This window comes from Pelecanus crispus, chromosome 8 (assembly GCF_030463565.1).
Source record: "Pelecanus crispus isolate bPelCri1 chromosome 8, bPelCri1.pri, whole genome shotgun sequence".
In the NCBI taxonomy this organism is placed as follows: domain Eukaryota; kingdom Metazoa; phylum Chordata; class Aves; order Pelecaniformes; family Pelecanidae; genus Pelecanus; species Pelecanus crispus.
Genome location: NC_134650.1, coordinates 7,064,300 through 7,086,859, shown reverse-complemented (window position 1 = coordinate 7,086,859; position 22,560 = coordinate 7,064,300). Strand labels below are relative to the sequence as shown.

The 22,560-nt window shown below is 57.1% G+C and overlaps 1 protein-coding gene across 5 annotated transcripts in view; it reads left to right on the top strand.

The window, feature by feature from the left end:
- The window catches only part of CAMK2A (calcium/calmodulin dependent protein kinase II alpha), a 31,527-nt gene extending 16,392 nt beyond the window's left edge, over positions 1-15,135 (top strand). Inside the window, exons 6-18 of one of the 5 annotated variants that reach the window (XM_075715272.1) lie at positions 116-188; positions 567-669; positions 1,224-1,307; positions 1,970-2,064; positions 2,485-2,607; positions 3,391-3,474; positions 4,855-4,897; positions 6,705-6,745; positions 11,044-11,076; positions 12,167-12,215; positions 13,518-13,593; positions 14,430-14,524; positions 14,903-15,135. In XM_075715272.1, coding sequence (XP_075571387.1) covers positions 116-188; positions 567-669; positions 1,224-1,307; positions 1,970-2,064; positions 2,485-2,607; positions 3,391-3,474; positions 4,855-4,897; positions 6,705-6,745; positions 11,044-11,076; positions 12,167-12,215; positions 13,518-13,593; positions 14,430-14,524; positions 14,903-15,135 — 1,132 coding nt within the window. Of the gene's footprint in view, positions 1-115; positions 189-566; positions 670-1,223; positions 1,308-1,969; positions 2,065-2,484; positions 2,608-3,390; positions 3,475-4,854; positions 4,902-6,704; positions 6,746-11,043; positions 11,077-12,166; positions 12,216-13,517; positions 13,594-14,429; positions 14,525-14,902 lie in introns of all 5 variants that reach the window. The other 4 variants (XM_075715273.1, XM_075715274.1, XM_075715275.1 and 1 more) reach the window with 4 other exon arrangements.
- The last annotated feature ends 7,425 nt before the right edge of the window (positions 15,136-22,560 follow it).

Below are 22,560 nucleotides of genomic sequence, written 5' to 3'. Positions count from 1 at the left end.
GGTGGGAAGCACGATGGGGAGAGGGGCAGGAGGCATGAAATGCAGCCAGGTAGAAGTGTGTAAGTAAACTCTGCCTCGATGGACACTTCTGTGAGCGTTCTCCTTTCTCCCACAGCCACTGCATCCAGCAGATCCTGGAGGCCGTCCTGCACTGCCACCAGATGGGGGTGGTCCACCGGGATCTGAAGGTAGGAGCTGCAGGCGAAGGAAGGGCCTGTGGGAGGACGTGGGGGCCCCATCTGTGATGCAAACCCCTGTGGAGCAAGGCCCAGGGTCCTCCAGGGAGCTGAATCACAGCAGGGAGGAACACCATGTAGGGCTTCCAGAAAGCCACAGAGCAAAGACCAGCGCCGGGGTGAAACAGCACAAGGGAGAGGGGGTAGGGAGGTCCTTGTAGTCCATGGTCCTCTAAAGATCCATGGACATTGCAACGCACAGCAGGACAAACTGGTCAGCTTGTACATCCAGAGCCCTGACCTTATTCCATGCTGTGCTGGGAAGCTCCCCCATGACAGCAGAGCCCCCGGGGAGGATTTGCTCTTCTCCAACCCTGTCTCCTCCTGCAGCCTGAGAACCTGCTGCTGGCATCCAAGCTAAAGGGTGCTGCTGTCAAGCTGGCTGACTTCGGCCTTGCCATCGAGGTGGAGGGGGACCAGCAAGCATGGTTTGGTGAGTAGGACTGGCCTGAGGTGGGGCATCCTCCAGTCCTCGTTGGTGTGTTTGGTCAGGGGGGGCTCCGGGAGGGACACACATCCCCAGGACCTGAACTCTGGGCTATGGGAGTGCCCCAGCAGCACCAGCCTGGGAGGCATGGAGGATGAGGAGGAGTTCGATGGCTCCAGCTGTGCAGCTGGAAACAGCCCGGTATTGATCCAGGGCACAGGCAAACAGCTCCACAGGGACTTGGTGAGTCACTGAGATGTCCTGATAAGCTGGACAAGCTGGTGGCAGGGGCAGAGCCGGGGAAGGAAAGCTTCATCCAAGTGCTGGAGGTGCATGCCAGAGCACCCCAGCCTTCTACACCATCCTGGGGTTTGGTTGCTGGCTGTTGCTGTTTGCTCTGCTCTTGGGAGACACAGAGGTTTCTGGAGGGAGGGTGCCCGTCCCACCGGCTTGGCATGTGCCAGGGCTCTCATCTCTCTCGGTGGCTGGCCGGGCACCAGGCAAGCCGTGCAGGGATGGGGGCTGCCTGCTGGCGGTGCGTGACGGGCTGTCTGTCCCAGGTTTCGCTGGCACCCCGGGATACCTCTCCCCCGAGGTGCTCCGGAAGGACCCCTACGGCAAAGCTGTGGACCTGTGGGCTTGTGGTAAGTCAGACCGGGGTTGAAATGCCAGGAGCGGGCTGGGCTGGGCTGCGTTGGATGAGGCAGGCTGTTGATCCAGAATGTCCCAAGTCACAGTTGCTAGACACATCTTGGGGAGGTCAGGGCAGAGGATTTACCCAAGAGGTGGCACATTACCATGGGCTATCCCCAAAGCAGCACCTTCCTTCCCAATCCAGTGGCACCCTCCTCTGAAGGACCAGCCCCCTTGCTACACACCCAAAGACCCCAGGCAGGGGAGATACCCGCTCTTTTGCCCTGTGGTGCTGGCGGAGTCAGGCAATGCCTCCCCATAGCTGCAGCTGCAGGCGAGCCTTCTTCCACCTGCGATGGGGAGGAGGAGGCACCGCCCAGCCCTGATGGGGCACCCGGCTCGAGGCTGTGCATGGTGGCTGCCAGAGCCACATGTCTGGCTCAGCCACATATCTCCCCAGCCACCGAGCACATCAGCATGGAGCTGGACGCACCAGTGAGCCTTTTGCTTTTTAATCAGTGAGCAAATCCTTCCGTTTCCCTGATTTCTCGGTTCCTCTGCCCCTGATTTCTCGGTTCCTCTGCCTGAGTTGGGTCAGTCCCCAGGCTGAGTCTGCTCATACCTCCAGCAATGAACTCTCTCCCACTGATCCCACGTCTCCTCTCCTGGGCAGGCGTCATCCTCTACATCCTGCTGGTCGGGTACCCACCCTTTTGGGATGAAGACCAGCACCGACTCTACCAGCAGATCAAGGCTGGGGCTTATGATGTGAGTAGGTTTGTCTTGCTCCATGCTTTCACTGTCTCCCCTCTTTCCTCCTGTCTGCATGTTGCAGTCTGCTGCTCCAGAAGATCAACCAGGGAAAATTCAGACAGACAGGAACAAGTTTCTTTCCTCTGCTCTGGTCACAGAGGGTTGGCCAAGCTGCCGTGCCCAGGTGCACACACTGGCACATTTCAGGTCCACTTTGCAGGACAGATAGGTCTTGTCCTGGGCCTTCCACCTTTCTCCCTCCACCCCTGCTCTCCAGTTTTCCAGCTGCCAGCTCTTTCCAGTTGCTACTGTCTCTCCAACATGTCCCATGGGCAGGAGCAAAGGGTTGCAGGAAAACCAACCCAAGTGCAAAGGGACTTCTGCTCCTTCCATTGCTCCTTGCTATTTCTCACCCTGGTCCCTTTGTCTTGGCAGTTCCCCTCCCCTGAGTGGGACACGGTCACTCCTGAAGCGAAAGATCTCATCAACAAGATGTTGACCATAAACCCCTCCAAGCGCATCACGGCAGCAGAGGCCCTGAAGCACCCCTGGATATCGGTGAGTTTGGTGGCACTCACCGGTTGGGGTCGAAGGTTTAGAGATGTGGGGGTTTGCAATGGGGGAACATCTCACTGGGGAGCACGTGGTATCAAACATGCTGTCCATCTGTTTTCTCCATCCTGGAAAGATGGTTTCCTGGCACGGTTCCTCCCAGTGCTCTCAGAGCAGCCTTTTCCCCAAGGCTTTACAGCAGAGAAAAGCCTGGAGTGTGAATGCAAACAGTGTGTCCCAGGGGAGCTGGTGATGGGAAGGACACACACGTTCCCAGTCCCGGTGGGGACAGGCTGGTTTCTTGGTGTCACCCTGCACTGGGGCGGGGGGGCCTTTCCTCGGGGTGGGTGGGAATAGTCTTATCTTTATCCATCCATACACCCCAGCAGCAATTCCCCCTGCCCCTCACTGCACCCTGCTGCTCCGGCTGCCGGCTCTCACTCTGAATCAGCTCCTAAAGGCAGGAGGAGTCCATGGGCTTAACCCTGGGGCCCCGCGCCATGTGCAAAACCCTGAGCACACTGCTAAATGTGGCCACTCAGTCGAGGGGTTAACTCAGGGGGCAGCCAGCTCTCCCTGCAGCCCCCCCCACCGCCAGAGCAGATCCTGCTGACTCCAGAGCTGTGATCTCCCGCTGTCTATTAAAGTTTTATCTGCTGCTGCTGCAGGCAGCTCTGGCCCATGCTTTGGCTGCGGGAGACCGCACACATGTGCGTGCGTGTGAGAGCGGAGCTGGGGGAACCCCTTCCCCCGCAGTGCCTGCTCTGAGCCGTGTCTCTCTCCTCCCAGCACCGTGCCACCGTGGCGTCATGCATGCACAGGCAGGAGACGGTGGATTGTCTGAAGAAGTTCAATGCCCGGAGGAAGCTGAAGGTAATTCTCATAGTCTCCAAGCTGGCTGCAAAATGCATGATAAAGTCATTGAGGAGTTTGTTCCCTGAGTGGGAAAGGACAGGGTGGTGTCTCTGGGTCAGCAATATGGGGGTGACAGATATTTGGGGATCCCTGTTGTGAAGAAGAGAAAAGAGGCCAAGTGGAGTGGTAGCTGCATCTGGCTGGGGTTCCCAAGTGCTTAGGGGAAAGCACGGTGAAGGAAAGCACTGAGTCACACAGCTGCCCTGGACACTGGGGTGAGGACTTTCCCACTGGGGTCAGTGTAAAGAAAGCTCCTCTTTGGGGCAGGACACGGATCTGAGAGGCACAGTGAGACCCCTTTGCCTGATGACCAAGCCACGTTGCGGCCAAGGAACAAAGTCATCCATAGACAGGCAAAGAGCTCTGGCTCACCCACACCAGCAGCCCCACAGGCTTTCCCTTCTCAGATGCTGCTGTGTGCCGCAGTCTGCACCCCCTCTGAAATCACCATCTCCCCAGGCTTCGCCGTCGATCTGAAGCACCTCCCTGAAGCACCCATCTCCCGGGTGCTGCTCAGCCTCAGCTGGCAGCATGGTGCTGAGCATGGGCTCTGGAAATCGCAGTGTCTCCTCCAGAGCCGGAGGCACAGAATGGGACGGCGCTGATCTGTGCCACAGTCAGAGCCATCAGCGCTCCAGGCCTGAACGCGATGTGGCACAGAGCAGTACAGCTGCAGGCTACTAACAAGATTATCAAGAAAAGAAACTGGCTATAAACTATTATTACTTTTCAGCTAGACAAGTAATCAAATTAGTTCAGGCATACACTTCAAAATAGTAATCCATTACTATAAGCAATTAGTCCAAAGTAATCCTATTATACGCTCAGCAACTAGTTAGTAGAGTCAGCCGGAAAAGAGGAAACATTTTTATGAATGTTATTTTGCGGGTGATCTTTGCGTGGCTCCCATGAAAAATTCCTGCCCTGCTGCTCGTAGCTGGCGCGGCTTTAATTGCAATTAAATCCGGTTCCGCTCCCGGTGGCTCCCCTCACCGCCAGCTGCCGGCCCCGGTCAGCAGAGTCATGCTACTTCTAGGGCAGGGTAGGGTGAGACCGAAATGCACCCCAGGGATATTTAATATCCCTTTAATCTTGGAGGGAAAGCAGTTTCAGAGAATGCAACCCAACGCCCTGGCGCTGGGGATACGGAGTTGGGTACTGAAGGCTGGTTTTGATGACAGGAGAAGAACATCAGCCCGTGGGCCAGTTTCCTTCCAGCGAGGTGGCCGGGGGACAGGTGACGCGCAGGGCTTTCCTCCCCCGGGCTGGGGGGAGCGGCAGGGGTGCGGGGGGCCGGGGCCCTGCACGCCCTTTCCTTCTGCCTTCTGTGTCTTTCAGGGAGCCATCCTCACCACCATGCTGGCCACCAGGAACTTCTCCGGTAGGTGCCGTCTCCGGGGCTCATCTCCTTGTCTTACAGGGTGCGCAGGGCAAACCCATAGGGTCCCTGGGGAGCTGGCTTTGCCCCTCAGTGGGGCTGAGGTTGCAGCCTGGTGCCTCTGGGGATGCGTGGCATTGGGTGACGGTCCAGGCCAGGTCACCTCCGGGCTGGCTGCTGGCTTAGGATGGAAGAGAAAATGTGTCTGGCTGAGGCACAGCAGTCCCCAGAGGTTTAGGTTTTGGGGGTTTGTATGTCCCCACCCATCTGGCTTGTGCTGGGGTGAGGATGAGGGTGCTGGGGGCAGTCAGGGGTCAAGGCAGCTGGTTTTGTGTCCTCCTGGAGATGTTTATGGCTCAGGGAGAGCATCCTCTGCACCAGGAAAGTGTCGGAAAGGTTCCCGGGTGCCACTGCAGCCAGATGGCAGCAGGGTCCCTTGGGTCCCTCCCTGGGCAGAAGGGTGCTGATCTTACAGGGTCTGCTGCTCTCCTCCTGCCTCCCTACATCCCGAGGGCTGCATGGAGACACAGGAGCGGGGACAGAGCGTGGCATCCCAGCCTGTACACCAGGAGAGGTCACAAGCACCCCTGCCCCTGTGCCCTTGCTGCGAGCAAGGAGCGACAGCCTCCGGGGACACCCTGCTGCCTCGGAGCAAGCCATGCAGCTGGGATTTCAGAGGCAGGGATCAGTGGGTCCTGGCAATTCCCAGGCACAGAACCAAAAAGGAGCCGGGTCACTGCAGAACTCATCTGCCTGCTGGCGCCTCCAGCCCTCCCCAGCACTGGGGATGGCCCCGGCAGAGGTGGGACAAGCCAGCCAAGCTGGACACACTGGCTGAGCGGGCTGTTGGCAGCTGTTTGGTGTTAGACACCCCATTTTGGGGTGCTTCGCCGAGGTGCCCCAGGAGTTGGGTGTAGAGGTGGGCAGGGGGGAGATGGGGGCTGCTGGCCCAGCCAGGTGCTGGGGGAGAGGGCCATGGCCGGGGCTGGTATCTGCATTTGTCGTGGGGGGATCGTGCTGACACATTTAGCACTTGTGGGCAGCATGCGGCGGGGCTGGAGGAGTCCAACAGCTGGGGGGATCCGGTGTCAGGCCCCGCGCCGGGAGACGCGGCGGACACAAAGCATCAAAGGACAGGAAATTCAAAAGCATCTCTCATAGCACTGCCCATCCCACGCACAGCCCAGGGGCTCGCCGGTCTCCCCTGCCCAGGAACATGGCGGGGCCAGCGGGCGATGGGGTCCTGCATGGTGCTGAGCCCCATCGATCCCACCCCGCTCCAGGGCCGCAGGGGAGCGGGGTGTCTTGCGCAGCCCGGGGGGCTGGGGCAGTGCCGGCAGCGGTAGGTGGGCACTAGGGAAGGCGTCTGCTTTTCATCATTGTCAAAATGTGGGCTGCAGCTGTCGGGGCCGGCGGGCTGGCAGCACATGATCCCGGCAGCATGGGGCTAAAATTAGAGGGCGGCAGGCGGGCAGCCCATTCCACCGCGCTGCGCCGCGCTCGGTCACCAGCACCACTCGGCTGGAGCCCGCCGGCTGCCCCCTCCGAGCCACCCCGAGGACTCGGCGTCACGTTAGGAGACGGGTGATGCCCCTGGCCCAGAGCCACCGGGGTAGGACGGGACGGTGCCGGCAAGGCTGCCCCTGAGCTCCGGGGGGTTGCACCGAGGGTTGCTGGAGAGAGGACAAAACCCACCGCCGGGTCCCGCGGGGTCCTGCTGCTCTGCCCCCCGGCACCATGCTGCTGATCCTCGGCCTCCTGGTCTTGGTGCCCTGCCTGGCTCTCCTAACCTCCTTCCTCCTCTCTCCAGGAGGCAAAAGTGGTGGCAACAAGAAGAATGACGGCGTGAAGGTAAGCCACCTCCCCGCCTGCCCTCTCCCGCCTGCCCCTCTGCTGCCGGGGCGGCGGTGGGGGTCTCCGTGCCGTGCCGGCGGTCCCCGCGACACCCTGCGCTTTAAAGGGCAGCTGTTGGCCTGGCTGTCCCGGTGTGTCCCCACGCCACCGGCTCGGCTCCTGCCAGGACAGGCAGTGCACAGGAGGCTTTGTGGCACAGCGAGCGAGGGGAGTGGGCTGGCGCTGGAGGGGTGCGCAGGGGGAGGAATTCGCTGCTGTTTTGTTGCCTGCAAAATGCACTCACCCCTTGTTGCCCCCAGGGAGGGGGAGAGGCAGAGGCTGGACCAGGAGAGGGGACAGAGTACAGAGGGAGGCAGCTTTGCAGCTCAGAGCCACGGCTTCAGCCTGGCAGCAGCCATCCGACGAAATGGGCGGCTGCATCTCCTGCTTGCCCCAGCATGCGTCCCGCTGTGGCTTGTGGGGCTGGGCTCATCCCCAGCTCCTGTCCCATCCTGTCCCCAAGGGCTGGTGTGCTGCTGGGTGGCATATGGGTGCCTTTAACCCCCTCGGCAGCACTGCTGGCCGCTGTGCCCAGTGCAGACAGAGCAAAGGAACTTGGTGATGCTTGACAGAGCAAATGGCTTCATGATGCTCTAAAAACAAGCTGGTGCTTGGCGGACCTTGTTTCTTGGGCTGCAGAGCCCTCAGGTTCGCCTGCCCCTCCGAGATGGGGCCACAGCTCTTCTCCAGGACAAGGTGGCTCCTGGAGGCAGAAAAATCCTGCTGCTGAGCAGCTTCTTCGGATGATATGGAGATGTGGTGGTTAGCAACCTCTGTCAAACTCCTCCTGCAGGAAGGAATGGTCCATGTGAGGGTCCTTCTCTCCTTACCTGTTCCCTTCATGAATACAAGCGATCACTCAGCAGGGCAGAGCTGGTGTGATCACATCCCTCATCGCAGGGCAGGGGTGCAAGGTGTCAGACAGAGCTTTGGGAGCCTGACTGCAGCATGGCTGCTCTCCTTCCTCCAGCCCTTTTGTAGGGACCCAGCTGTTGGGCTGTGAGGTGCACAGGGTTTTGGAAGAGCAGAGCCCTCAGCTGGCTTCTTCCCTCCTCAGTCCAAATGGTCAGTGGAGCCAGAGGTCTAGGGATGACTTCTCTTTCTCCCACTCCTTCCAGACCCAGGGGCTGGGACAGGACAAGCCTGCAAGGCTTGAGACCATGTACAACCCTCCAAACCTGGGCTCAGCTCCACAACAGACCATTCTGGCCATGCAGCATTATTCTGCAACATGAAGCTGATGGCCTGCATTGCTATGAGAGGACATTGCTTTGGGCCATGGTGTCAGGATATCACATGGCTTCCAGAACAGGATCGCTAGGTTTGGACAACAGTGCTGGCACAGAGGGGACAGGTCCCATGGGAGTCACAGCAACCCATCTGCCAGCCACTGCTGGCCTGTCCTCTGCTGCTCTGAGGTCCCGGCTGCTTCTGGGAAGCACCTGAGAAGTGACACCACAGGTAGAGCTGACTTGGTACAGGTTGCTGGAGCACAGGTGAGAGCAATCAGGAGATTAGTTTTTAAGCTGTAAAAGGAGAGATTGGTGGATGGAGAGGCTTCATCAGGCATGGTCCTGAATCTAATGTTCCAGCAGAAAGGGACAGCCTTGAATTTTATCTCTAGCATCGCCGGGATGGTGTGGTGGTAGAAGACCCTTTGCCAGACCAACTTGCTAATGATTGCTCTTGGACTTCAAAGTAGCTTTGAGGGCAGATGTTATCCTGGGAAGAGGGGCACTCGCTGTCGTAGCAAAATAACTAGTTTGGGTAAACAGCCTTCCGGCCCATCACTGAAACTCAGCAAGGAGGGTCTGGTTTCAGAGTGGGATCAGAGAGGCTGGTTTTTATCCCCAGTCCTCAGCCCCTCGCTGTTGAGCAGGGAGCAGCGAGTGAGGCTTCATCCTGAGTGCAGTCTACCAGCCAACACTCAGCTCAAGAGGGTGTACAAGCTCTGGAGAATGAGTTTGCTTTTTTATTGACCCCTTTCCAACAGGTGGAGGTGAGACAGCCTGGCTAGATGGCCAGGAACTTAGAGGAGGAGAAGACAAAGTAGAGGCAAGCTCATTCCCAACAGGTTGCTTGTGTTGGCCACCTTCACTGTTACCATTCCCACCTCTCATTCCCATGCACAGCCTGGGGGAACTTGCAGCGTAACCCACTCACGGGGGCACAGGGAGTCTGGGTGCTCTGGGCGAAGCTTTAATGGCCCACTGTGGGCAGCTGGCGGATGTCAGGGCATCGCTGGCCGGTGTTCATTTCTTTCCATCTTGCTGGAAAAGTGAGGCAGGAACCTGGAAACCTGCCTTGGGCACGTGGGAAGGTGGGAAGGGAAGGGTCCTGCCTGCTCAGAGCAGGACTGTAAGTCAGGCCACGTGGTGTGGTTCATTTTTGGAAGAGTTGTGCCCCCACTTGGAGAAACCTGCTGGACTGACCATCCCCATGAGAGCAGGCAGGTCCCAGGCAGCCACCCCTGCCATTCCTGCCCAAAGCTATGCAGGTGGGCAGCAGATAGCTGGTGCTGCCCTCCAGCCTGCCTGCACAAACCCTCCAGCACTGGGATGGTGCTAGCCCAGGCTCAGCAGGCTCGAAACTCACCCTCCTGAGGAGGTTCTTCCCCTACTAAAAACATTCAAGGGACCAAAAATCCCCCTTGAGCCCTGCTCTGGGGTCTGTGGGAGGTCTTCTGGTCCCAGCAGCTATGATACCTTCACTGCCCTGTGTAGTGTCACATCTCGTCCCATTGTAAACTAATGAAATCACTGCCCCATGTCACATCCTGTCCCGTCCTAAATTAATGAGCTCACTGCCCCGTGTTGCATCCTGTTACTGTATGTCCAGACTCAACACGGTCACTGCTTTGTGTTGCATTCTGTTGCGTCTGAAATTTCTGCAGTTTACTGCCCCGTCTCATGTCCTTGGGTAGCAGAAGCTGTCAGCCCTTCCTGCAGACAGCCCAACTCCGGCGGCTCTGTTTCCCATGAGGTTCTTTCTGAAATACCGCAGCTCATTCTGCCCTTTAGGACATCTGTTGTTTTGGTGAAGGAGGGGCGAGGATTAACGTAGGACCTAAGCGAGGGAGGGGAGAGCTGCACCAGCAGCAGATGAAACTCAGTGACAATGCTGGTGGGAGCCAGTTAGGATGTGAATGGAGCAATGATGGGGAATGGATATCAGCAGTTTCTACACCACAGCCCACCCACGCACCCTAATGGGTTGCTCCATGGACTTTTCCAAGAGATTTGCACTGTATGTGCTGTTTTTCCCTCTGCAGGGCAGGCAGAGCCAGTGCCTTGTTAAATATGCTGGTAAAACACTGTTTTTTGGCACTGCAGCTTCTGATTGCTGCACACTGGTGTTCCCTGTCACCCGCTGTGATTCGTCTCCTGGGAGCTGGAGGTGGAGAAAGGGCATGAGGCCAGCGTGCACGTCCCCCTGACTCCTGGCTAGATGAAAGATGGAGATGGGGAGCAGAGCACAGCAAGGAAGGAGAGTCCAGAAGTAGTTTGGGATTGCAAACAGAAATGTGGCTATGGGGTCATCCAACCCAAAAGCCTTAAAGCCTAGTGGTAGTGGCCAAGGATGGAGATAAATATGTGCATGTGTAAAGTCTTGTCTTTGGAGGAGACTTGTCCTGATTTAAAGCACTGGAGCTGTGCTCAGGACAGCTTCCCACACGGTGTGTCTGCCTTGCGGGGTTGAATAGCAATAGCCATGCTGGCTTTAAACCAGCCAGCTTAGTACTGGTCTAGGTCCAAAGCTAATTGAGCATCTCCATACTAGTCAGCAGCATGGGCAGATGCACCCAAAACAGCTCCAGAGTCTGTAAATGTCAGTAATGGCATTCACACCAGGTGCAGGGCTGTACAGGTGGTGGAGCTGCCTGAGCTTTTCAGCATCCCGCTCCTGCTCCTGTGAGCTTGCTGGCCTGGTCATGAAGCCACCACAGTGGTCATCGACTCCTAGGAGACTCCCTTTTGGACTAGCCAGGTCCTTGGGATGAGCAACGCCAGAGATTGTGGCAGGTCAGGAGAGAAAGGTGCCAGCAGGAACGTGGGGAGGGAGCTGGCATGGCACCACCAGCACCACAGCCAGTGGCACGTCCCTAAGGAGCACCAGGTTTCCCCCCTGCGCCTTTCGTTTGCCCCTCCATGAGGACCACGAAGGGTGGCTCAGGAGCTGCTGCCTCTCACGTGCCGCTCTCTGCCTTTCTCACTCTGTGTCTCTTCCTGTTCCATCTCTTCTCCTTGTTTTTCCAGAAAAGAAAGTCCAGTTCCAGCGTTCAGTTAATGGTGAGTGTCCTTCGTCTTCCTCAATGCCGATATTGCTGGGCCTCTCTACATGTTCCAGCTTCCCCCGTTTTTGGAAGTTACCTCGGGGTAGGGAAGAAGGGACACTGGGGTTGGAGGGAACATCCTCAAAGCCGTATCACCCACAAACCCCATTAACAGGGTTGGTGCAGGCACTTGCTGGCCACCAGCTGGTGGGAAGCCAGCCCTGGTTCTTGCTGATGGGTTCTCATGCCGTTTCTCCCAGTTCTCCTGACTCAGGTCTGCAGGCTGCATCGGTCCAAGGAGCCTTGGAGAAACACCTTCCATGCCTCTGCGGGGACTGTATGGTCATGGGACACCTTGCCAACCTACATCGGGGTATTATGGGTAATACATAAGCAAGGCTCTGCTGGGAAGAGCTAGCAGGGCCATTGCTCTAGCTCCGCTAGCAGAGTCGCCTTGATGGGGCTCCTGGAGAGAGACGGGGGGTCAGTACCCCCCTCCCCCCCCAAATCTGTGTAGTGCTCAGCTGTTTCTTGAAAGAGCTGTGTCTCAGCCTTCGGTGGTCCATGTGGGTCTTGGAAGCACTCTGTTTTATTGTACATTTCTCTCCCTACTCTGCGGTCAGTGTGGTCTCTCTCACTCCTGCACAGTCCCCTCTTTCTCATCCCAGCTCCTCCTCGCTGTTTAATTTGTACATCTCTCTCTTTATCGTACAGTCAACATGGTGTCTTCCACCCCCGCACAGCCCCTCTCCCTGCCCCTCCTGCAACGCTCCTAGGAACCCACCAACCCCACCCCGGACCTGCCCCCATCTCTGTCCCCACAGGCGTCGGTAGGAAAGGCAGCACCGTTCCTACGAGACCCTCCACAGCCCAGCTCTTGTGCCCTTGGCTACAAGGCGTGGAGGTCAGGGAGGGCTCTGCCAGCACTGCCCTAGAGCTGTGGTTGAGGACGGGTTGGACCTGCTGGCGTTTTCCTTGGTTTCTGTCCGTCGGCACAGTCGAGCGCTGTGGGGTCGGACTCGGGGGGCTGTCGAACACATGAGCTCCGTCTGGCGTGGGGAGAAGACCTCTCTCACCACCCTGTCTCCTTTCTGTTCTTTGCTCAGGAATCGTCGGAGAGCACCAACACTACCATTGAGGACGAAGACACCAAAGGTACTGGCGGGGGCACCCGGGAGGGTGAGCAGGCTGTTTCAGAGGGGTGCCCTGGGGTCGTTAGTCCAGCCACCCCTAATGAGATATTAGCTACAGCAAAACCTATGACCATCAAGCTGCCTCAGGGCCCTTCAGAAGTGGCTTTCATTCCTTAGGGGTGAAATGCCACAGGTGGTTTCACTGCTGGGTCACCACCATGAGCAGTTGGGGCATTGCTGGTGAGGAGGAGGGGCTCCCAAAAACTGGGATGTTCCTTGAAAACAGGCATGGAAATGGCAGAAATCTGCAGGGATAGCAGCCCGACTGCCTGCTCCTCCAAAATAAATCACCCTTTGGGAAAAGCCTCCAGGGGAAATCCCTACCTCCCGCCTGCCAGAGCCAGCTTTCTAAGAATAACCCAGGGAATAATCTATCGGTGCTAATTTGTAAAGTCTCTCAACGAAGCGATGTCAGCACAAAGCAAGATGGACTTTGGCTTGACATGAGAGTTAATGGGACATTTGTCCTCCTGGGGAACAGCTCCCTGAGAGCAGGCACAGAGGCAGGTGGTGCTCGGGAAGTGATGAAGGTCTCTTTCCTCCTTTCTGAACAACTCTCAGGAACATGCTCCCTCTCCTTTCATTAGCCACGGTACAAAAAAAAATTAACTCAAGCATGACACCAATTTGCATTTGAAGCAGAGCCTCATTAATAAGCCCAGGGTTACCTCTGACAGCTCCTTCTGCATCCTGGGGAGCCAAACATGCTCTCGCAGCCCGGTCCCTTCCCAGCTGAGCCGGCAGTGCCCAGGCTCCCTGGCAGCAGCCGCACGGTGCCGTGCTCTTCGCGGGGTCCCTCCTTGTGTCTCCCAAGGTGGATGGCTGCATCACCCGCCTGTCCCATCCCCCAGCTGAGACCCTCTCCTCCCATCTCAGAGGGAGGTGAGAGCATCCTTGGTCCAGCCTGCCCTGGCTGGCTCCTGCTCTGAGTTCACGGGGTAGCGAGTCCTGTTTGGCAAGGCTTTGCAGCCAAGACCAGCCTGTTCCACCTTTTTGGGCCGAGGGCAGCTCACCACTCAGTGATTAACCCTTTTGCTCTTTAGGAAAATACCGGGTTTTTCAGTTTTGCCCTGATTTTGGAGGTCTTTCCTCTCTGGGGACAAAGAGCCCTTCCCCACATCTCTCTCCCAAGTCCCTGTCCTACTTTTCCCCTGGAGTCCCGCCATCTGTTTCTAATGAGAAAAAAATACCTCACTGATATTGCAACGCCAGCACTTTTGGTTTGTTTTCTCCTTTTATTTTCTTTTTCTCTTTAAACCAACAGTACGGAAGCAAGAAATCATTAAAGTCACAGAGCAGCTGATCGAAGCAATAAGCAATGGCGACTTTGAGTCCTACACGTGAGTGTGCCCAGCACGGGTTTGGGCTGGGGCGGGTGCTCAGCCTCGCGGAGCGGGTGCTCTCACTGTGACAACGCAGCCCAGGAGGTTTTATTGCTGCCCAGGGCAGGGTGACCAGGTTGACATGATGGTGGGGCATGGACACCATCCAAGAGAAGCAGGGACCATAATTTTCCAAACCTGATGCTTCTGTCACACTAAACTGACCACATCTCTCTGATCTCATTATCACGGATGAGCCCATTTTCTGGTTTGCAGAAAGATGAATAACTGTAAACATGATTTATGGTGGAAGAAGGAACATTGCATCCATGGTATCCATTATATCTAGATTGCCACAGGCTGCTTGGAAGCGTAACTGCTTTCTACTCACTGAGCTGATGCTCCTCAGAGTACGCTGCTTCTGTGTCCAAGGCCTATTTAATTAGCGATTTCTGAGCAAGTGCAGGTCTTCATCCCTGCCTCAGAGAATCGCAGCAGGGATATTTTGATACAGAGCAGAGAATATGAGTTTTTCCATGCTGTTTTTCTTTCTCACAAAGAAGACAGCAGTGTTTTGGGAGGTTTACTTGGAGATGGTGACCGATGGAGTATTCACCCTGCCTCACTGGGGTCCTGGCTGCAGCTGGTGGGCTGGAGGTGAGGTGGGATGGGCTTCATCCAGAGTGCAGGGACGAGGCCAGACTTCTGCTTGAATTGCTCACTGGTGCAGAGGCTCCTTGGTCTCAGGCGGAGGGAGAGTCATCCTGAGCACGAGCTGTTTGGGTTTTGCAGGCTCTTGCACCAGAAGCAGTGAGATAACCTCTCCCTTTTCTCTCCCCTTCCCGCCTTCCCAGGAAGATGTGTGACCCTGGGATGACTGCCTTCGAGCCCGAGGCTCTGGGCAACCTTGTGGAAGGCCTGGATTTCCACCGATTCTACTTTGAAAACCGTAAGCAGCCCCCTTGCCTCCTGAGGGACCGTTCCCAACTCCCGTGGGCCCAGTTGTGTCTTGACCTCCATCAGCTTGCTGGAGAGAGGAGGGTAAGGGTGGCTTTGGGAGCATCTCTGGCTGATCTGGAAGATTCCAGCAAGAGGTGAATCAAGCCTGTTAGGTCAACTGGGGCTGGGCTGTATGCAGAGGAGTTGTTTGGTTAGCTGCTTTCTATGTGGACCCATCCTGAACCCACCCGTGCAGCATTTACTCAGCCCCTCCAAGCCAGAGAGCCTAACCCAAGCATCTCCCCTTCCCACATTGCTGCTGCCCTGGGCAAGAGCCACCCAAACTCCTTCCCCTGCCTAAAGTTGCCTGTACTTGTCCCCCCTCCAGTGTGGTCCCGGAACAGCAAGCCTGTGCACACGACGATCCTGAACCCCCACATCCACCTGATGGGAGATGAGTCTGCCTGCATCGCCTACATCCGCATCACGCAGTATGTGGATGCAGGAGGGATCCCCCGCACCGCCCAGTCCGAGGAGACCCGCATCTGGCACCGCCGGGACGGCAAATGGCAAATCGTCCACTTCCACAGATCCGGCGCGCCATCTGTCCTACCGCAGTAAGCCCTGTGAGGCTCCGGGGATGGGGCAAGAGTGGCATGGAGGGGACAGCATGGGCTATGGGATCCCTGGGGCGCTGAGGCTCCAAAGTGGGTGGGATCCTGCCCCGAGCATCTGCGGTGGGGCGGAGATGGCCGATAGCCATGAGGTGGCAATGGGGAGAGGGATGCTCTGTCAAAGGGATGGTCGAAGCAAACTCCCTCTCTGCCCGGTTTGTGTTTTGCAGCTGAAGCGTGGTCCTGCCCGTGTGGGGTTTGTCACTGACTGACTACCAAGGGGAGACCTCCTCCGACATCTTCATCTACGGGACTTTGGCTGTTGGCTCTGCTGCTTGGTTCCCGCTGGAATAACCCCTCGCTTCTCACCGCACACACGCAACGGCACTGCCGGCGCCGCACAAGCATCCCATCGAACTCCCCCACCCTGCCGGGGCTGTGGCACTGGGCCCCCTTCCTCTGCATGAACGAAGTAAAGAGAAACCATGAACCTAAACCCGAGCATCTGGCCAGTGAGATGATGCGTGCCGGGGTAAAGGCCTCCCTCCTCAGCTGCATGGAGTTGCTGGGACCCCCCACTGCCTGGCACGTCTCCTGAATTGGGCTCGGACTCGTCATCCGCCTCCATCCCCACCTCTACTGGGAGCCCCCCGAGGAAGAGGAGGGCAAGGGGGCAGTTGTGAGCCGCTCTGTGCCGCACCCTCTCTGCGCGCCGGTGGATTTTGCTTTGCTGCTATCGAGGTCCCCATCTGCTGCCGTGGCTCCCACCTGCTCCTGACCTGAGCTCCCGCTTCCTGGCAGCCTCGGCCAGGGAACTGCGGTTTAAACCCTTTGCAAAGTCCATATTCCACAGGCCTCCGGGTGAGGAGGGCAATGTTCAGATGGGTGAGTAAAGGCTATTTGTTTATTTTCCCTTCCCAGGAGTGTAGGCTGGCTCCTTCCCAGGAGAGTGGGTAGGTTTGTGCCCTGGCTCTGGGCAGCTGCCATGCCGAGAGGGATGGTCTCCCTCCTTCCTTCTCCCTTCGGAGCAGGGACTGGCGAAGCTGGGAGGAGAGAGGAGGACAAAGACGACTGCTTCCCAGCACCGCATCGGCACAGCCGGGAGCCGGGGCTCTCCCGGCCATGCCATGGCGGTAGCATCGCTCCCATGCCCTCCTCCCCACCCACCACCCAGCCTGGATCCTTTACTCCAGCACCCAACCCCGCTGAGCACCCAACCCTGCCCCTCGCATGCAGCACCCGGCGCTCCCCCCGCACCCAGCTCCCAGGCTGGGATGGGGGCGGCCGAGCTGGCCACCAATTTGGGGCGCAAACCTCCATCACCCACACGACTCCTTCCAGCGACGATGAGGAATGCAAGCTTTATAAAGTAACAAAACTCTGCAGAATCTGATCGTGCTTTGAAGAAAACAAACAAACCTTTAGCTGTCTTCTACTTTGAGCGCATGCCTTTTTATAGGGAAAAGAAAACAACCTACCGTGTATTTCGTAACTTGATTTTGAGTATTTGCTGAAATGGATCTTTATGTAATAACTAGAAACATTCAACTGTTTAGGGCAGGGAGGGTGGGGGGATTTTCGGGGGTTGCTGTTTTTCGTTGCGTTTACATTTGGAGAGGGGTTTGCACTGCCATGATGCTCCTACCAGGGGTCCCGTGGCTGCCAGCCCCCACCCTGCGCCACGGCAGCTCATCCCATCCCATCCCGCAGCACTGGGCAGGTGAAGGCACCCACCTCCCTGGGGCACCCACCTCCATGGGCACCCCCCTCCCCGGGGCACCTTCCCGCACCCCACGGGTCTTCCTGCAGGGCAAACCCAGGCGGTGGCTCCTGGGGAGCAACCGGGACATGGCTTTCAGGACAGAAGACATGGCCGGGAAGGGGAATTCTCACCTCTTTGCCATCAGGTAGAGGTCCAAGGGTGGGTATTTTTCCGGCAATTCTTCCGTTTCTTGTTCTGTTTTTTCTGACTGGAACCTCTTGCTCGTTGACATGAGACTCCTGCAGCGCTGCTGCCCTGGGGGAATTTCTAGCTGCGCTCTCTTCATCTGCATGGCGTTTAACTTTCTAGACGGTGCGTGTGTTGAAAAACAAAGAAATGAACAAAAACCCGCTTGTTTTGGACATAAAAAAAAAAAGGAAAAAAAAAAGAAAAAAAAAAGGAAATGTTTTCTCCATGTAAATTCTGAGCGTGTATTTTGCCTTTTCTGTGGTTTTGAATGCTTTGCTCTCTGCTGAGGCAGGGACGGCTGCTGTGCAAAACATAGCCACATACTTGCAGACTGCAAAAATATTTTCTCACTGGATGGAGGGGTAGAAATTCAAACTGTTGGGGCATGAACAGGCCCTGAGAGACGTTTCAGTGTGTCCCGCTGTGCCAGCGGTACAGTGGTTGCTTGCTGGCGATATGTGTAGGAGATGCTTTTTTGGGGGCAAATCACACAGGTTCTCCACGGGTGCAACTGTGCATCCCCATGCCCTTGGTGGACCTGTGCTGTTTGACCATGGAGCTGCATTGGCTTGCAAGAGATGGGCTCAAAGCAGGGAAATCCATGCAGGGAGATGATTAGCTTTTAAGGTAGAGTTTGGGTGTTTTTACAGATCTGTTTTTCTTCCTGTAGTCGCGTAGTGCTGAAGTTTTTTTGATTTTTAAAGGAAGGACTCAGCTCTTTCACAGTTCTCTCTCCCCCTCTCCAGAGCTGGCTCTGAAGCCAGCTGTGGTGAGTGTCCCATCCACCTCCTGATGCCCAGGCTCTCCGGGTGTTAGGAGTATTTTTGGTGATCGGTATGAGATAGATGAGGAAGGAGGAGGTCATGGCAGGGGTCTGCATGGGGGCTGTAGTGCAGATGTGATTTCAACCTGGTTTTGGAGCGGCTGATAGCTATGGACCTCGGGTGGGCTGTGAGGGTGAAGCTGCTCCAGCAGCGGCTCCTGGAGAAAGGTCTGGGACAGGGGGTGCAGTGGGGTTTGCTCGGGACGATGGATGGGATGCTGAGGTAGGTACAATCTCTTTTCATTGAGAGCCCACTTTGGGCAGTCGCTGCTAGGGAGGAACATCTTGGTTTCCAGGGAGGCTTTGAGCTGTCTTCTTGGAGGTGGTTTCTCCTTTTCGAGGCTTCCTTACTGTCATCTCTCCAGGGACAGGTTCCTCTGGAGGCAGCTGGATGTCCTTGCAACACCTAAAATGCTCCTGATCCTTTCCAAGGGAAGCAGAGTCTGGGGTTTTAACTCCTTTCTAGTCTTCCAGTCAAGCTGAACTCTGACCAAGGAAGACCCAACTTCCCAACCTGCTCACGTTGGCAGCATTAAGCACCTGCACTTTAGGGGTCTGTTCTGCCTGATTTCTCTTCCCCACCTCGCCCTGCTTCTCCAGAGCAGGTTTCTGTATCCCCAGAGCATCTCTGAGCAAGCACTGATAAACCACCACCCTTTCTTTTAGTAGCCTTGGTGAACAGCTTCCGTCTGTCTTCCTTCATATTTCCAGATTTCTCCTAAACTTGCAGGAAAACTAAAAAAAAAAAAAAAAAAAAAAAAAAGGAAATCACCGAATGCCACCATCCTTCTTTGGCTCACAGAGACAGGGATGCTGCCCTTACATCTGTACTTTTAAGCTGTTGGCACCATCCCTCACACATACTAACTGGCATCTCCCTAACAATCCCACCGTGGTTCTGGGGATAACAAGGTCCAGGGCATGTTCCCAATAAGCAATATGGACGAGGCCACCTTGTTGGGATGGAGTTCACCACCATGGACCTCCTGTCCCCATCAGGCTGTGGCACATTTCATTTCCTACTACAGACACAGCCCGACCCACCCTGGCCATCGGGTGGTCAAACCAAACTCAGAAGTCCTCCAAACTGATCATCTCTCCCACCTCTTGCAGCCCACAGGGGATATCCGAGTGGAAGTGCTTGCTGCAGCGGTCTCAGGGTCCCAGCTCTGTGAGTGGGCTTGGGAATCACCTGTTTTCCCTTCCTGGCTGCCAGGGTCCAGGTCCAGCTGCAACATCATCATTTTCTCAGGTCTTGCTGGTGCAGCCACTCTGGAAGATGAAGAGGCCCCTCCTGGGCCTCCGCTCTTTTCTGGAGGAGTGGGTGCTCCTCTCCTTACCCCGGCCAGGCACAGCTGGGAAAGCTGTCTTTCCCCCCCAAGTAAATGCCCCATCTGCCAGACATTGAACCCCTGTCTGACCCCAAACGTGCCTCCCCTCCCTTTGCCCTCCGCGAGTTGATGCCCCCATGGAGCCCCAGAGGTTGGAGCAGGCAGCGGCAGCCATCTGCCCCCACTTTGAGCTCATGGCCTGCTCTGCAGTCCATGGCAGGATCGCTGGGGAGGACCAACAAACAGCAGTGCTGTGTTTGAGCAGGCAGCCACATAGCCCCATGGACCAAGAGGTGTCTGTCAGCAGAAGATCCCATAACCATCTCCTCTGATCATCCCAGGAGCCGAGCTAACCCTTCTTCCCTGCCGCAGGACACATCTCATGGTGTACGGCGCTCTCTTGGTGCAACCACCTTCCTCCTGATAGCACGGTAGAGACCTTGCCATTACCCATTTCCAAAAGTGCAGGTCCCAGCTCATCCATACCAGACAGGGAAACCCAGATGTGAACAGGCAGTGGGAACATCAGAGGAGAGGCTGGTGGCCCCTCTGCCATCTGTCCCCAAAAGGCCACCCACCGGCTGAATGTCCTTCCCTCCCGCGGGTCGACAGGGATTGGGAGAGGGGCGGTGGAGGGGGCTATATTGAGCGGCTCCTTCCTTCTCTGGGTTGTTGTCCCTTTTTTCTAAGTGTTGCACAATTTTAGGGCTTTTGTAACATTTTTTTGGACAAGCAGGGAAAATATGTTAAGGGTGGTTTAAGAAAAAAATGAGATATCTCTCTCATATATTATATATATTAAAAATATATATATACATACAGGAAATCTCTATGGAAATATTTATTTAAGATGATTGCAAAAAAAAAAAATTATAATTAAGAGTATACCAAGCTTTGTCACGTAACAAAAAAATCAGGTCCCGGGGAGGGGTAGCTGCCTGTCCCCTTGTGTCTGTCAGTCTGTACGGTTGCAGCTGAAGCCTTTCTCTTATCTTTTTGTAAGCGCACTCGAACTGTCGAGCAGTGTGACCGTGTTGGATTCAGTGGGAGCTTGATGGGGGGGAGGGATTGATTTCGTTTCCTTTTCCTTTGTTTTTTTGGAACCTGTGGCTGTGAACAGAATGATCACTGCTCAAATCGGATGCTCTATTTGGGGAGGGCAGCGGGGGGACCGGGCGTGGGGCGGGTGCGGGAGGGAGGGCGAGTGTCAGTTTTATTCTTGGTGTTCAAGTGCAATAAATAGCTACCAACTTCTGAGCATGGAAACGGATGATTCTCCGTCACTGCAGTGACTCAGACCATCTGCCACCGCCTTGTCCCTCCATCACTGCGCTCCTGTCCTCGAAAGCGTCAAGGCTGGGATCAAGCCTTGGGCAGCGGCTGCAGGCAGCGAGCGCTTTCCTCCTGCCTGCAGGATGCCGGGACCCTTGGGCTGCCTGCCCCTGCTCACCAGCATCCCTGGGGTTTTGGGAGAGCTCGGTGTCACCCCCAGGCCTGGCTCACCCCAACCCGGCCCTTTTCCCAGGACGGGGCTCGGGGTGGGGGGCTGCAGGTGTCTGGGAGACCCCATGAGCCGGGGGCTGGCCGGGAGGTGCGAGGCGAGCTGTCACCCTTGCCAGCAAGGAGAGTTTTGGGGGAGCTGATGCTGCAGGGTGCGGGGCACAGAAACCCCCAGCCGAGCCCAGGATGAGTCTGGGGGGGCTCCCGGGCGCAGCTGCCGGGCTTTGCCCATGCAGGCAGGCCGGTACCCCGGGGGGGCTGGGGACGGGCCCGGCGCACACCCCAGCCCCCCCCGCGGCCCCCCGCCGTGTGCCCAGCAGGGGTCAGCACCGGGCCGCGCAGGGCAGGGCCAGGGCAGGGACCCGGGCACCCCCGGGGCTGCCCCCGCTCCCCGCCACCCCGTGCCAAAGGGTCTTGCGAAAAGCCTGGGAGAAAGCCCGGGGCTCTCCGGGACACGCTGGGAGGCCAAAGCGGCCGGAGTGCCCGTCCCCGGGGACGTGGGGAGGGTAGCATCGGACCCCAGGGGTATTGGGGTGCAGGGTAGGGGTGCATCGCCAGTGCCGGGAGCTGGGCGTGCTGCCACGAGCGAGTCCCACGCCGCCCCGTGCACAGCCACCCATGGCCCAGCGGACACGTCCTCTGGCTGTGCCACCGCCACGGCACCTTTCGCCCTTGGTTTCCTCTCACCACTGTCAGCTTCGCTCCCCACCACATCCCTGACACAGTCTCTGCTCCGTCTTTCCCATCGCTCTGCAACGCAACACTGGCAGACGGCAGTTGCCAAGGGAGAGCCCAGAGGATCCTGGGATTACGGAGGGGATTTGGGGAACGTGGCAGGACCCCATGCAGGTAGGAAAAGGTCAGAGGCATGCAGAGACCGAACAAGCTTGGTCGGCCCAAGGCACCTCCATCTCCGTGCCGTGGGAAGGCGTCAGGCTCTCCTGGCTGCTCTGGCACATTGTGGCTGGCAGCGACATCATGAAGTGCTGAAGTCCGTCACCCGCTCCATCACACCAAGCAGACCCCCGTGTGTGCCCCTCCTGGGGCCAGCCCAGCCTGGGCTACCTGGCCAGCACCCACAGCAATGGCTGGGCAACACCATGACCTCCCGAGGCCTCCTGCTCGGTAAATAGTGTCAAGGTTAGAGCGAGGGATTCATTGGGGCCATAAATGTTTATGGCAGGCCCTCCCTGCTCCCCAGCCGCCACGGCCTGAACTTTCCATCAGCGACACTTTTATGGCTGGCCTCTAATGATTAACCTGGGGGCTAGCGACCAAAGGTGCTTTGCAGCATGGTTGTGCTGCCAGAGCCCCACGCACCCGGAGGAGCTGTGGCTGGGGGACCCCCATCATCCCCGCGGGCTGCAGCCATGGTGGGGTATGGCGAGGAGGACGTGGAAAGCCATCAGTGGTCCTGCAGGGAAAAGGAAGGGCAGAGTCGGCTGGGGAGGCAGCTCAGCACCCCTGGGCACGGGGAGGTGGGCGGGCAGGAGGAGAAGGTGTTGGAGCTGGCCCTATGCTCTTGGAGGGGCAAAGGCAATAATTAGATCTCCTCCACTGTAGGGAAGGGTTGTTAAGGAAAACCTCAGCCTTGTGCCAGGATTCACCCTGGAGGCTCAGCCCATGGGGCTGGACCCAGGGCTATGTGGCCCATGGGGTTAATAGCCCAGTGAGCTGGGGCCACATGCATAATCCAGACAGAAACGCTAATTTTTCTGTTTATCTTGGGTTTTTGCCTTTTACCTGACCAGGACAGAGATTTGCAGAACAAAGCCCAGGGGGCTGTGCCCCCCATCCATGGAAGCCTCCCTAGATGTGCCCTTCTTG